The sequence below is a fragment of the Conger conger genome, chromosome 13 (assembly GCF_963514075.1).
Source record: "Conger conger chromosome 13, fConCon1.1, whole genome shotgun sequence".
NCBI classification, from domain to species: domain Eukaryota; kingdom Metazoa; phylum Chordata; class Actinopteri; order Anguilliformes; family Congridae; genus Conger; species Conger conger.
In genome coordinates, this window is record NC_083772.1 from 22,683,776 (window position 1) to 22,696,300 (window position 12,525).

The 12,525-nt window shown below is 37.9% G+C and overlaps 1 protein-coding gene across 1 annotated transcript; it reads left to right on the forward strand.

Annotated features, from left to right (window-relative positions):
* Positions 1-10,535: 10,535 nt before the first annotated feature.
* On the forward strand, positions 10,536-11,495 carry LOC133107411 (olfactory receptor 52K2-like). The gene has a single exon (XM_061216401.1). It carries the CDS (start codon positions 10,536-10,538, stop codon positions 11,493-11,495), a length of 960 nt encoding a protein of 319 aa, XP_061072385.1.
* Positions 11,496-12,525: the final 1,030 nt, after the last annotated feature.

Below are 12,525 nucleotides of genomic sequence, written 5' to 3' on the forward strand. Positions count from 1 at the left end.
TCATGTATTGCATGATGTATGATCATTTTCTTTAAAAACTGTCATTTTACTAACCATGTATACAGCTACGATTATTTAATATTTTCAATCTGGGAATGCTGGTCTAATCTCTCTCCCTCAAAAGTAACAGCATCTGGGATAAATCTGGGGCTAGAAGGCAAAGGGGAGAAAACCTTCCAGTAGTGTCGCATTTGAATTTGCTTTTAAAAGTTTTGACTGGCTGGGGCTATTTACTAAAAGCCTCCTTAGGCTACATGTTATTTATTTCTGAATTACAACGCATATCTGAAATGCTCTTGGCTTTGAGCGACAAGCCAGAGCAATGAGACCACTGAGTCTATGCAGTTTGTCCAATACAGGCTAATAATTCCCCCATTGTTTCAGCATGTTTACATCATGAAGATGATTATTATAATTAAATGTGCCCATTATTTAGTCTACATCCTTTGTTTCTGACTTTGGCTATGTCAGAGATTCTGGTCGGTCTGCCCACGGTTTCTAGAAGAACATTAATCAACAATACAAGTCATACATATTGTGTTATTAAGGATAAACGTGGAGTTATCAGTCAGAAGCTATCTAATTGATATTTATTATTATGAAAAGGAGAAATTGCCTATTTGCATATGATCATACACTGGACGTTCTGACAAAATGAACTGGGTATAAAACACATTGTTTTCAATGAATTAAGAGGAACGTTACAATCACATTCTGATGAACATGTCAAGAACAGAGATTACCGAAAAGAAATGAGGGGCATTTCAAGGGCTTGGGGTGGTAGCTGGACTTTTCACACCTCCATTTCATTCATGTCCACGGTCACTGGTTCAGAATACATGAGCCGTTTTTTGTATGAGTTCGCTGGCTAACTAGGCAATGGCCCGGTTTGGACAGTGAGCTCTTGAATTTCTAATCAAGTCCCTGTTTCTGGAGATGCAAGGGGGGGCATTATCACATGTAACATTATCTGAACAGCAATGGAGGGATGGCGGTAATGGCAGATCGTGGAGCCTCAATCATTCAAACATTTTAGCAGCCCCCATAGTGTAGCAGTTGCATATTAACTGTTTTTGACCGGATGTGATGTTCTCTTCAAATTCAAGTCAACACATGGCAAAATCAACACCATTTTGATACTCATATTATTAGCACATTTGTATCGAATTAACAATGCTGCTTAAAGCATGTCAGCTCATTAATCCAAATCCAACAAATCAGTCGATTTGGGTAATTTAATGTTAACAAGATGATGCATGTTTGTCAGTCTATCTTAACCTATAACTAGGTAAAAGTTAGCTAGCAAAACATAATGACAATATTGATTGTTGCATGTTGCCTTGTCTTAACGCCATTTCATGGATAATGTAACTAAGTTCATGTGTTTAGGGCAAAATAGACATGTATTAGTTAAAGCAGTCTAGGCTAAAATCAGCATGTGCTTTTTAGTCTACTGGGAGGTGATGGTGAACTGAGGATATCCGAAGTTATAGGATAAGCGCCTAACGTTTGACTGCTTCTAACCACAGCATTGTTGCGCATATAAATTGAAATTATATTACAGTTAAAGTTATAGCTAGCGCCAGACTTCTAGGTTGTTCATGATATTGATGGATCTTCCTATTGAGGTTCTTATTACAGATTACATGTCCTACTTAGTCAGTTTGGATTCAGATCTTATTGCATTGGTCATTGGTTGTGACTTTATTGATTAACGTATTCAAAGTTGCATCCTCCTGCATTTAGAGTAGTTTCATGAACATAGGTACATACGTGATGTTCCTCCTTGACTTTGATCTGGAAGTCATAAAGATTACATTAAGTACTCGCGCCTATTGTAGAAGTTGAAAATTGTAACGTTCCTGTCAGGATAAACAGCTGTCCACGCATAAGTTTACATTACGAACAGTGTGGTTTGTTTGTGAAATGATAAAGCAAACGACCCTTCATAAGGGAAACAGCCCCCGCTCTATTCAACACTGTCACAGTTCCATCACACCCATGGAAGAGAGCGACTCTCTCCCTGCACAGCTCATAAAGTCCCCTCAGCTGCCCGCTACTGTCGGAGCCTCGCAAGTATTATTTCCTGGCCAGCAGCATTCTTGCTGCAGAGGCAAACTGCCAAATGAAACACAAAACCACTGTTGGTGGAGTCTGCCATTGTTCTGAATCAGAAGCCATGGTAGATAATTGCTATTTTAGTATTATAATAAATTATAATGTCAGAAAATTGCATTAAATAATTTTATTTAAATTCCAGCAGAGGTATTTTGGCAAAACTGAAAAGGTCTGTCCTTATGCAGTTACAGAGTGAACAGATCCAATTTGCATGAGAGTATATCTCCCTCTTTTCTACTTTTCTATCATATTAACCCTTGTGTGGCGTTCAGGTCTGTATCCCATTTTCAATGTTTACTAAAAGAAAAACGATACATTGTAGAAGCGGTGTTCAGAATTTTGTACGCTAATGGTGTTAGCAGTTCTCGGAAATGAATTAGTAGTGCAATAATAGTGCAAGAAACCAGCTGGTATTTAGAAAATTGGTATAGTTTCAATAAATTACTACATTTTGAGCTCCTGTAAAGACTTGTAAATGACCGATTGTAATGTTTCTGTATTTGTTCTGTATGTTTTCATGTTTATTCTTGTTTATTATTCATTTTTCATAGTTACCTGGTTTATGTTTTCCATCACAGTTCTCTATTGTCCTCCCCTGTTATGTCTGCGTCTGTATGTTTGCCAGTCTAGTCACCCCTCTGTCTGCGTGCCCCACTATTCAGGTGTTTACGGTATTTTCAGGTTTCCAATTATTTTCGTCGCTCATGTTTTCTTACTTCCTGCTTTGTCTTGGTAGTTAAATGTTGTAAAGCACTATTTTTACTAACTACTACTAATCTAGGTTTTGTACAGTACTAATACGATTAATACACTTACTGTCTGTCTAACTAACTGACTAACAATCACTTTTATTGGGTAGATTAGAAATATTCACGTTACTAACTCACTAACGTAATCTCTTAGCATTTCTGCGCTGTTCTATGACTCCGCCTTCCTATGCTATCCCTTGTTTCTCATTTGTTTCAGCGAAGTGTTCGCACCTGTCTCTTAACTATCACTACGTCTTCAACCTGTGCAATGTCTACTCCCTAAACCGGAGCCGTACAAGTTTGTTTTTGCCCTTTTGTACCTTCGCCCTGTGATTTCCTGGATTTTGACCTCTTGCTTGTTTTTCGACTATTCTTTTGCTTTTCGTTCTTGGCTTTGTACTGGATCTCTTGGCTTTTGACCACTGGACATTAAACTACGATTTTTGGATTATCCTGTTGTAGGGGTCCTCGCACGGGCTCCAAAATATGTAGGGGTCCTCGCACGGGGCTCCAAATTATGTAGGGTCCTCGCATGGGCCACCAAATAACATAGGGATTTTACTCTCTACGAAACCGGGGCGCCAGTTAATGTTATGTAGCAGTCTAACTGCGAAAAGTAATCAGTCTCATAAAATTACTGTTATCAGAAACATCTAACCACAAATTTAGTATTTTAATTAATAATTAAAATAACCAATATTAATGATTAAACATACCGATAACCTGAAGGTTGGAAGTTCTTCGAAAGACTGCTTTAACTCGGCTCTCATGTCTATGCGATTCCAAAACGGACACCGGGGTTTAATAAAATATATTTATTAAACATACAAACACATAACAGATAAACTAACGGGAATTAGTAGGGGAAGTTAGTAGGTTAAGTTAGGGCGTGTATGTGTGTGTGTGGGTGCGCACAAGCGCGCGTGTCGCTTGAACAAAGGAAAGGTGGGAGTAGCTAGCTTGAGTAAGCTAGAGTTCTGGGTGTGGTAATGTTAGAATTTTCCTGTGGGAATGTGGAAGTTGTAGTCCCTACAGTGTGGTCTGCATGTGGGTTCTCTGCACCGTACATAACACCGATTCGTTCATTTCCTATGGAAACTCTGCCAAACTTCCCCCCTCGGTGGTTGAGCCTGGAGATATTATGATGTTTTTGTGGGCATGTCCGCTCTTGCTGACTATCTATTGAACGTGGCCAGACATGACATCATCAACTGATTACAACCATTGGGTTAGCTAAGCCTTATAAAGAGTTGCAAAGGAATTATTTCATTTCATTTCAAGTGTGTTCTCTACAGAAGGACAACATGATCAGCGCTACAAGTTACAACATGCAAGAAATTTACATTTTAAAGGAGGTTACTAAGTAAAATATCTGCTGGGTATGTATTAATAATAATACTATATAAATATAAATATTAAATATACTTTCTTTTATTTTTATTTATTTTATTATCCTTGTTTCTATGTTATAAACCTTTATAACTGATTATGATTGCTGTGCCTTTCCCTGTTTTTGCCTGTTTTTATTATTCCTGTTAATCACTTTGAGCTGCACTCTGCATGAAATAAAAATAAAGCTAATATTTGTATTATTACTATTAAAAACCATCAGATTATTCATAGTCTTGTACTGGCTTAATATTAAAATCTGGCTCTTTTTAACCATGGAAATATTTATCCCAGATCAGTCTTGAACTGAACTGATAATTTATTCTGCATGATAAGGGAATATTTGCATAATCATTCAGTGTGTACATCTATCGGTACAGTGTGGCTGCAAATATATGCTTTAAAAAACAACAGCCAGCGTTACATATAAAATCAGCTCCTTGTCCCTTGTGTCCCTCCCTCGTGCTTCAGCCTGCAACAGCTGTGCCAGTGTAAAAGGGGTAGATGTGGGTAAAGGATGCAATGACTAGTGAAGCCAATCAGATGCCCTGGTTAGGTAGCCTGGCTAGGTTAGGTAAGTTAACATCCCAACAACACTAATGAATAGCACCATGTTGTGTTAATGTGAACAGTAAATCAGTTTCAAATGATATGTTAAGAATGTTTTCAATTATATTAAATGATAAATTAATATCATGTAATTTGAATATGTGCCCACAAAAGAATTAACACCCAGATGCATCCTAATGTCGGTGCACCCATTATCTAAACCGTTTATTCCTGGTCAGGTTTGCGGTGGTGGTAAAGTCTATCCAAGCATGCATTGGGCATGAATATAGTCTGGACAGGCTGCCGATTCCATGGCAGGCATCCTAATATGGTAATCGAAACAACTGCAAGCCTTTTAAAGGAAAATGTGAGTAATATATCATTTTTTCTTCTTTTTGTCAGGACTTTTTGTACAACTACAGCATGGAGAATGGATCAGTGGTGACGTCATTCATATTGGTGCCATACACTGAACTGGAAGACCACAGATATCTATACTTCACATGTTTCCTGTTATTATTCATCCTCATGGTACTAACAAATATAATTCTTATTACAGTAATTTACATTGAAACAGGTCTCCATGAACCCATGTATTTTTTAATTTGTAACTTAGCAGTGAATGGAATTTATGGAAGCATATCTTTACTTCCATCAGTGCTGGGTTATTTAACGTCTCAGGCTCATGAAATATCTCTCACTGCTTGTCTTTTACAGATATTTAGTATACACACATATAGTTCAGTTGAATTTACTTCTTTAGCAGTGATGGGCTATGACCGATACATTGCCATTTGTCGCCCATTACACTATCACCAATTAATGTCTCATAGAAAAGTGTGCACACTTATTGCATTTTCCTGGATTTATCCCTGCATTCTTTTTGGACTCTATTTCATATTAACTGTGCAGCGTACATTTTGTGAGAGGATTATTGAAAAAGTGTACTGTATCAACTTTGACATAGTCAAACTGTCTTGTCTTGAAACATCCTTTCAGAGCAGAGTTGGCTTCGTTGTAACGTTTTTTGCGGTTGTCCCGCAGCTGCTCATGATACTATTTTCTTATGTGCAAATACTCAGAATCTGCCTCAATGCTTCTAAGGAATCTCAGGCCAAAGTTGTTCAAACATGCACCCCACACTTACTGGCTGTAATTAACAATGTAATTGGAGTCTTGTTTGAAATTATTTCAAGTCGTTTAAACATGAGTCATGTACCATATAACACAAGCATATTCCTGTCCGTTTACTTTCTGATATTTCCCCCGCTTTTTAATCCTGTCATCTATGGAATTAGTATTCAAGCTGTCAGGGTCCAGATTGTCAAACTGTTGAGTGCAAGAAAAATAAGTTAACTTCACTGCAGGGGATGAGGAAGTAGCATCTGTCACGTTTAATTATTTAAGAAACTTTTAAACCACTTAAGCTTTAAATCACAGAAAATTTAAATCACTTAAACAAGCTGAAATGGAATTCCATTTGGTGACAGACTCAATGAAAAGGTACTTTTGCAGCATGACAAGAAAATGATTCCTGCCGAGAGCAGAGCAGAATTGTTTCTGATTGCTGTCAGTGTTGTAGCCAGCTGTTGTGGTAACATGGTAAAGCAATTAACTGAGCAAGATAAATTGTATAAATCAGGCATGACAGTTGTCCTGGACATGCTGGCTGAGATCCTGGACATGCTGGCTGAGATCCTTCAGCTCCTTCCTTTCTTTGCTCCTGGCTCCATCCCTCAGGGAGGCAAAAAAAGGAAGCAAGGAAATTAGGTGAAGACAGGTGAATCGAGAGTGTAAATTTTAAATGAATCTTGATGCTCCATTATATGTTAATTTGAGGCAATGTCAGTTACAGACATGGCAGATGCATGGCAGATCGGGAGAGGTGGATCCACAGGTTGATCATTTATATCTCAATACGTTGTGCTTTCCGAAAAGATACTTCCACAAATGATGTGCTCATGTTTTTGCAAGAAATGTGTGGGAGCCTTCTAGCCCCTGGCTTATAGCTCCTGGAAGGAACATTTAACAGATTTCCTTAAAGGTGGCAAACCTTGATCAATGTCTGTGCCAGGTATAGAACAAGGCAGGATGTGAGAAATAAGCAATTGGAATGAGCCGGTTGTGTCTAAATGGTAGTCCTATTTTGTCAAATCTCTCGCAAGATATGTGGACTGTTGGGCCCAGGAGACTATATTTCCCAGGATTCCACAGAAAACAGAAGTGACATTTACAACACCGTGCCTGGTATGATGTTCAGTTAACCAATACTGCAACACCAGAAAGTGCCAGAGGCAATAAAACCTTATAGTATAAGACCTAGGACAATCACAACATTGTCCAGTCTCCTTGCAGCCTTTTTTCTTTGCTTGCAATAGTTTGTGCCAAACATTTCTCGTCCTCCTGATCTAGACACTTGGACAGAGGCTGAGTTCTCCACAGCGAATAGCCCCAACAGACATATGTAGCTTACCTCGTGATAAGTCCAGGCCTGTTACGAAAGTGGCAACAATGAACAATGTACGCACACACAAAGTCATACTTTTCCTTACTTCTCCCTTTCATTTGCATGTCTATGTTCTGTTTCTGTATGTTTGTTGAGTAAATTATTTTATTAAACCCAGTGACTGTTTTTATGTTGCAAGGAATATGAGAGCTGAGTCAAATTAATGTAAAAACTTACAAAGAACTCCAACCTTCAAAGGTTATCAATCATATTTGACCATTAATATTAGTCATTTTAATTATTAATTGGAATTCCAGATTCTGGGCCATTTTTGGCCCCTTTGGGGTTTGTTTTCCATAAATCAGAATTACTACAAATACAGTGCATCCGGAAAGTATTCACAGCGCTTCACTTTTCCAACATTTTGTTATGTTACAGCCTTATTCCAAAATGGAATAAATTCATTTTTTCCCTCAAAATTCTACACACAACACCCCATAATGACAACATGAAAGAAGTTTTTTTGAAAGAAGAAACAATTAACAATAACAGCGAGTTATACAATGTTTACACCTGCAAACATCATGGTGTAGGTTCCGAAGGGTAATATCGTATTTAGTAATCAGTCTCATTTAATTATTTTAATTTAGCTACGTTATTAATAACGAACTCAGTGGTAATGATTTAATAAATCATTCAACAGTCATACTGTTAAATTAATACTATGGATTCAACAACCACTTATATGAGTTCGAATTTTATAAGTAGCCTTATAAGTAGTTCTTAAATAGCTAGTTGGCTTGATTTAGTGTTGGAAAAACATTGACGGACAACCGGTTACAATAAAGGGGTATTTATTGAACACAAGAAACATATAAACACAGCTAAATAAGAAGGGCGTGACGGAAAAGTAACGCATTGAAGTGGGAAGAAAGATGGAGGACAAAGGAATGCGCGTACACGTATGCCCGCGTCGAGAAAGCGAGGGAAGGAGACAAAGGAAGAGGGAAAGAGCGCGTGCACGTGAGTACACGTAGCGGGCGAAGAGGATGGGGGAAGGAATTGGTGGAGAATGTAGGTAGGGCCTTATAATGGTGGACCTATGGTTCTAGCGCGTAATGGCGCGTACACCTAGCTAAAATTTGGGTGGTCAGGAGACAAATTAATGAAATCACCGCAACAAGAGTACTTGCGCTTTGGGAAGCGTTTCCGCGAGTTTGCGGTGCTTGATTAAATTAATTTATAAACTTACAATCCACTGACTATAAGCCCGGAGGGTTATTTGTACGGAGGAGAGAGAGAGAGAGAACAATGTAATTGGATGATCATGCGGAAGTTGTAAACGAGAAAAACAATTTAGCAAAGTTACATAAAGTTAATCTAACGATACAATGTATATAACATTAACAAAACTAATGCCCAGATGCGCAGCCTTACTTGGGGGCGAATATCTGATGATATTCGACCAGTCTCAAACAGCTGACCGTCGTCAGCAGGCAAAGTTTCTTGCTTGGAGAATCTGTGATGCTCCAGGGAATTAACGCTGCCCAGGTACCGTTGTCCCGGGGGAAGGGCGTCTCTGGCGGGACCAGGGAAATCCGTCTCTGGCCTAACCAGGGGAAGGTGTCGTCGTCTCACGCGTGGTTGGAGGAGGAAGAGAAGCCGGTCGTCTTCTAGCTCCAAAGTTGATTAAAACCGCACAATGTATGTGCGATCTCCGATAAAATATCGGGTCCTTGCAAGTATTCGGATGTGTATAATTTCAGAACTAGCAGGCCAATGAATAGAACCGTGATCAAGGGTTCAGACACAAAGGGAGTGTTCTTAAAATTATTTAGATGGGAGTCTCTTTTGGAACAGCATGGGATAGCCGTAGGTTAGAAAGAGGCCGTGAAATTCGCGCCTGAGGCTTTTGTGAGGTCCAGCAGTTGCGTATTTCCGGCTGTCACTGTATTGGCTAAATTTCCATTAAATTACAGTGGGAGGCGGCGTTGATTGCGTCATAAATGGCGTGGACAAAGGCGTTTCCCTGTTTCAAAAAGTTCTTATGTTGGCCCCAACAATGGTATAGAAGTGGCATGGCATGTGGCTGATGCACGTCATTTCTTTGTGCCTTTTTGTGTCTGTTTTTTGCCTAAGTGTAGCTGTGAACATCTGGCTGTGGAGCGGCATACAAAATGATAGATGTAGATGGACCTTAATCGATAGTACAGCAGGAAATAGAATGTAGCTAAGCCCCCCCGGCTCTCCAGTAGATCATATCCTGGTTTACCCTGTGTGTGTGAGGGTGGGGGGAGTGATTAATTATCACTGGCGCATTGAATATTATCTCGCTATGACATCATCAACTGATTATAACGAGTGTGCTTACATGGGCGAAGCCTTTATAAAGAGCTGTAAAGGAAGGATTTCATTTATGAAGCATGTTGTCTACAGACGGACAACCTGTTCAGCACTACAAATTACAACATGCAAAAAGATAAAAATTGTAAAGAAGGCAATTACTAAATGAGATATCTGCTGGGTATGTATGCATTTTACATTTCTGCTATGATTGAGTCTGTCTGTTGAACACATTACAGTAGGAGTAGTAGTAGGAATGGAGAATATGAATATGATAGGAACCTGATCATTAATTTGCTGCTCTAGTTTCTAATGCATTAATTTTCACCTTTAATTTGTGTAATAGTTCTGTCTGGCAAATATCTTCAGCTTGTACTTTTGTAATGTATCCTTATGACACTGATAATACTATCAAAACTGTCCAAATGATTATCACCATATTACTCGTACCGTCTTACTATTAAAATGTAGGTGTTTACCCATGGCAATATTGATCAAGCATGCAAGGGACTGTGCAATCCGTTGCAATGGTCAAGTTGCCAAATGCAGATACAATGTCAGTGGGAATCGGATCAGAACACTGGAGTTAACATACCAAAACTAAGAAACACCCAAAGCAATCTAGGGAGCTCCTTTATTAAATTCATTTATTTGCTATTTAATTGCTTGAGGTGATTCAATTCAACAGAGGATGCCGGCTGTGGGAATAGATATCTTATTATGCTACTTAATTTGTTAAAATATGATTGTTACCATTTTCTGTGTTGATTAAAAGCTAACAACTTTTATAGCTCAGTCTGTCAATTCTCAAAATGGTTTTCTTCAAAGCACATTGCAAGACTAAGTCATGTCTTGCATTCTAATATGGCGATTAAAAATTGGCAGTCCTTAAATGTAATAAATCCATGTTATCTTTATATATTCTCTGTAGGATGGAGACCATGGAGAATAGATCAGTGGTGACATCATTCATATTGGTACCATACACTGAACTGGAAGACCATAGATATGTATATTTCACAAGTTTCCTGTTATTGTTCATCCTTATGGTATTAACAAATGTCATTCTTATTGCAGTAATTTATGTTGATAGACGTCTACATGAACCCATGTATTTTTTTGTTTGTGATTTAGCACTGAATGGAATTTATGGCAGCATATCTTTATTTCCATCATTACTTTCCCATTTAGTGTCTCATACTTATGAAATATCTCTGGCTGCTTGTCTTTTACAGATATTTTGTATACACACATATGCTTCAGTTGAATTTACTACTTTAGCAGTGATGGGCTATGACCGGTTTGTAGCCATTTGTCACCCATTACACTATCACCAATTAATGTCTCATCGAAAAGTGGGAGCACTTATTGCATTGTCTTGGTTTTATCCTTGTATTCTTTTCGGACTCTATTTCATATTAACTGTACAGCGTACATTTTGTGACAGGTTAATCAAAAAAGTGTATTGTGTCAACTTTGAATTAGTCAAACTGTCTTGTCTTGACACTTCTTTTCAGAGCAAAGTTGGCTTTGTTGTCACTATTTTTGTAATTGTTCCACAGCTGCTCATGATATTATTTTCCTATGCACAAATACTTAGAATCTGCCTGTATGCTTCTAAGGAATCTCAGACCAAAGCCATTCAAACATGTACCCCACACATACTGGCTGTGATTAACAATGCAGTGGGTATGCTTTTTGAAATTATTCAGACTCGATTCAATATGAGTCATGTACCTTTTAAAGCTCGAATATTTATGTCCTTTTATGTTATGATATTTCCCCCATTGTTTAATCCTGTCATTTATGGAATTAGTATTCAAGCCATCAGGGTCCAGATTGTCAAACTGTTCAGTGCAAAGAAAAATAAATTAACTCCACTGCAGGTGAACAGGAAGTAGTTTCACCTTTAATTATTATTATTTACATTTTTTTTTTTTTTTTTACATTTACAATCACAATGGAATTCTATTGGGTGACTGACCCAAATTCTGTACTCTAGTTATTTTGCTGCATTCAGAGTGTCTGCTGAACCAGTTACTTGGTTATTGTTGAATCACCTTTGATGTATGTATAACAACATTTTAAATAAAGCTGTTCTTGCTTTTGTTGTCAGATTGTTTTCTCACTAATTTGTCTAACAGTATAGTTTCATATAATACATCATCATCATCAGACAGTATTCAGAAGAAAATAAATAATTGTCAAACACATAGGAAATTACAATACTTATTTATGATAGTTTTCCAAATATGATTAATATCTAAATGCCTCGGAAGTACTCAATCAAAATCAAACTAGAACCCACCTAAGCCTTTGATAACACCAGTACAACATTGAATTGATTGAAGTCAATTGAGTCAATTGAGATTCTATTTTTGACTGACACTTCCCTCCAGCCAATAGAGAGACATTGCCACACAAACGATATGTTCGTAGTCACACACTATGTTCATAATATGGCCCCTGTTTTAGTCTGACAGAGACATTGCATTGCATAAACAAGCCACCTACAGACATTAAGGGAATGGTGATTCAATATATTTTAGTCAGTCAGTATTGTTTAGGCATTATTTTATACCGTCTATAATATTTTAAGGCTATTTTAAGGCAAAAACCAAAAGTGTAATTTTAAATAAGATTATATAAACTGTGCTACTCTGAAATGCCTGACTTTAGGGTTTCATAACTTTCCTCTATTTTCATGTCTCAACATGATTGTTGGTGCCAGACAGGGTGGTTTGAGTATCAAAGAAACTGCTGATCTCCTAGGATTTTCATGCACAACAGTCTCTAGAGTTTGCAGAGAATGGTGTGAAAAACAAAAAACATCCAGTGACCAGCAGTTCTGCAGGCAAATATTACAACTGGTAAGCAGAAGAGCATCTCTGAACACACAACACATCAAACCTTTACACATTTACCTTAATG

Bases quoted from the DNA above. Each gene is read 5' to 3' on its own strand.
- LOC133107411 (XM_061216401.1), top strand. From the start codon at position 10,536: ATGGAGAATAGATCAGTGGTGACATCATTCATATTGGTACCATACACT.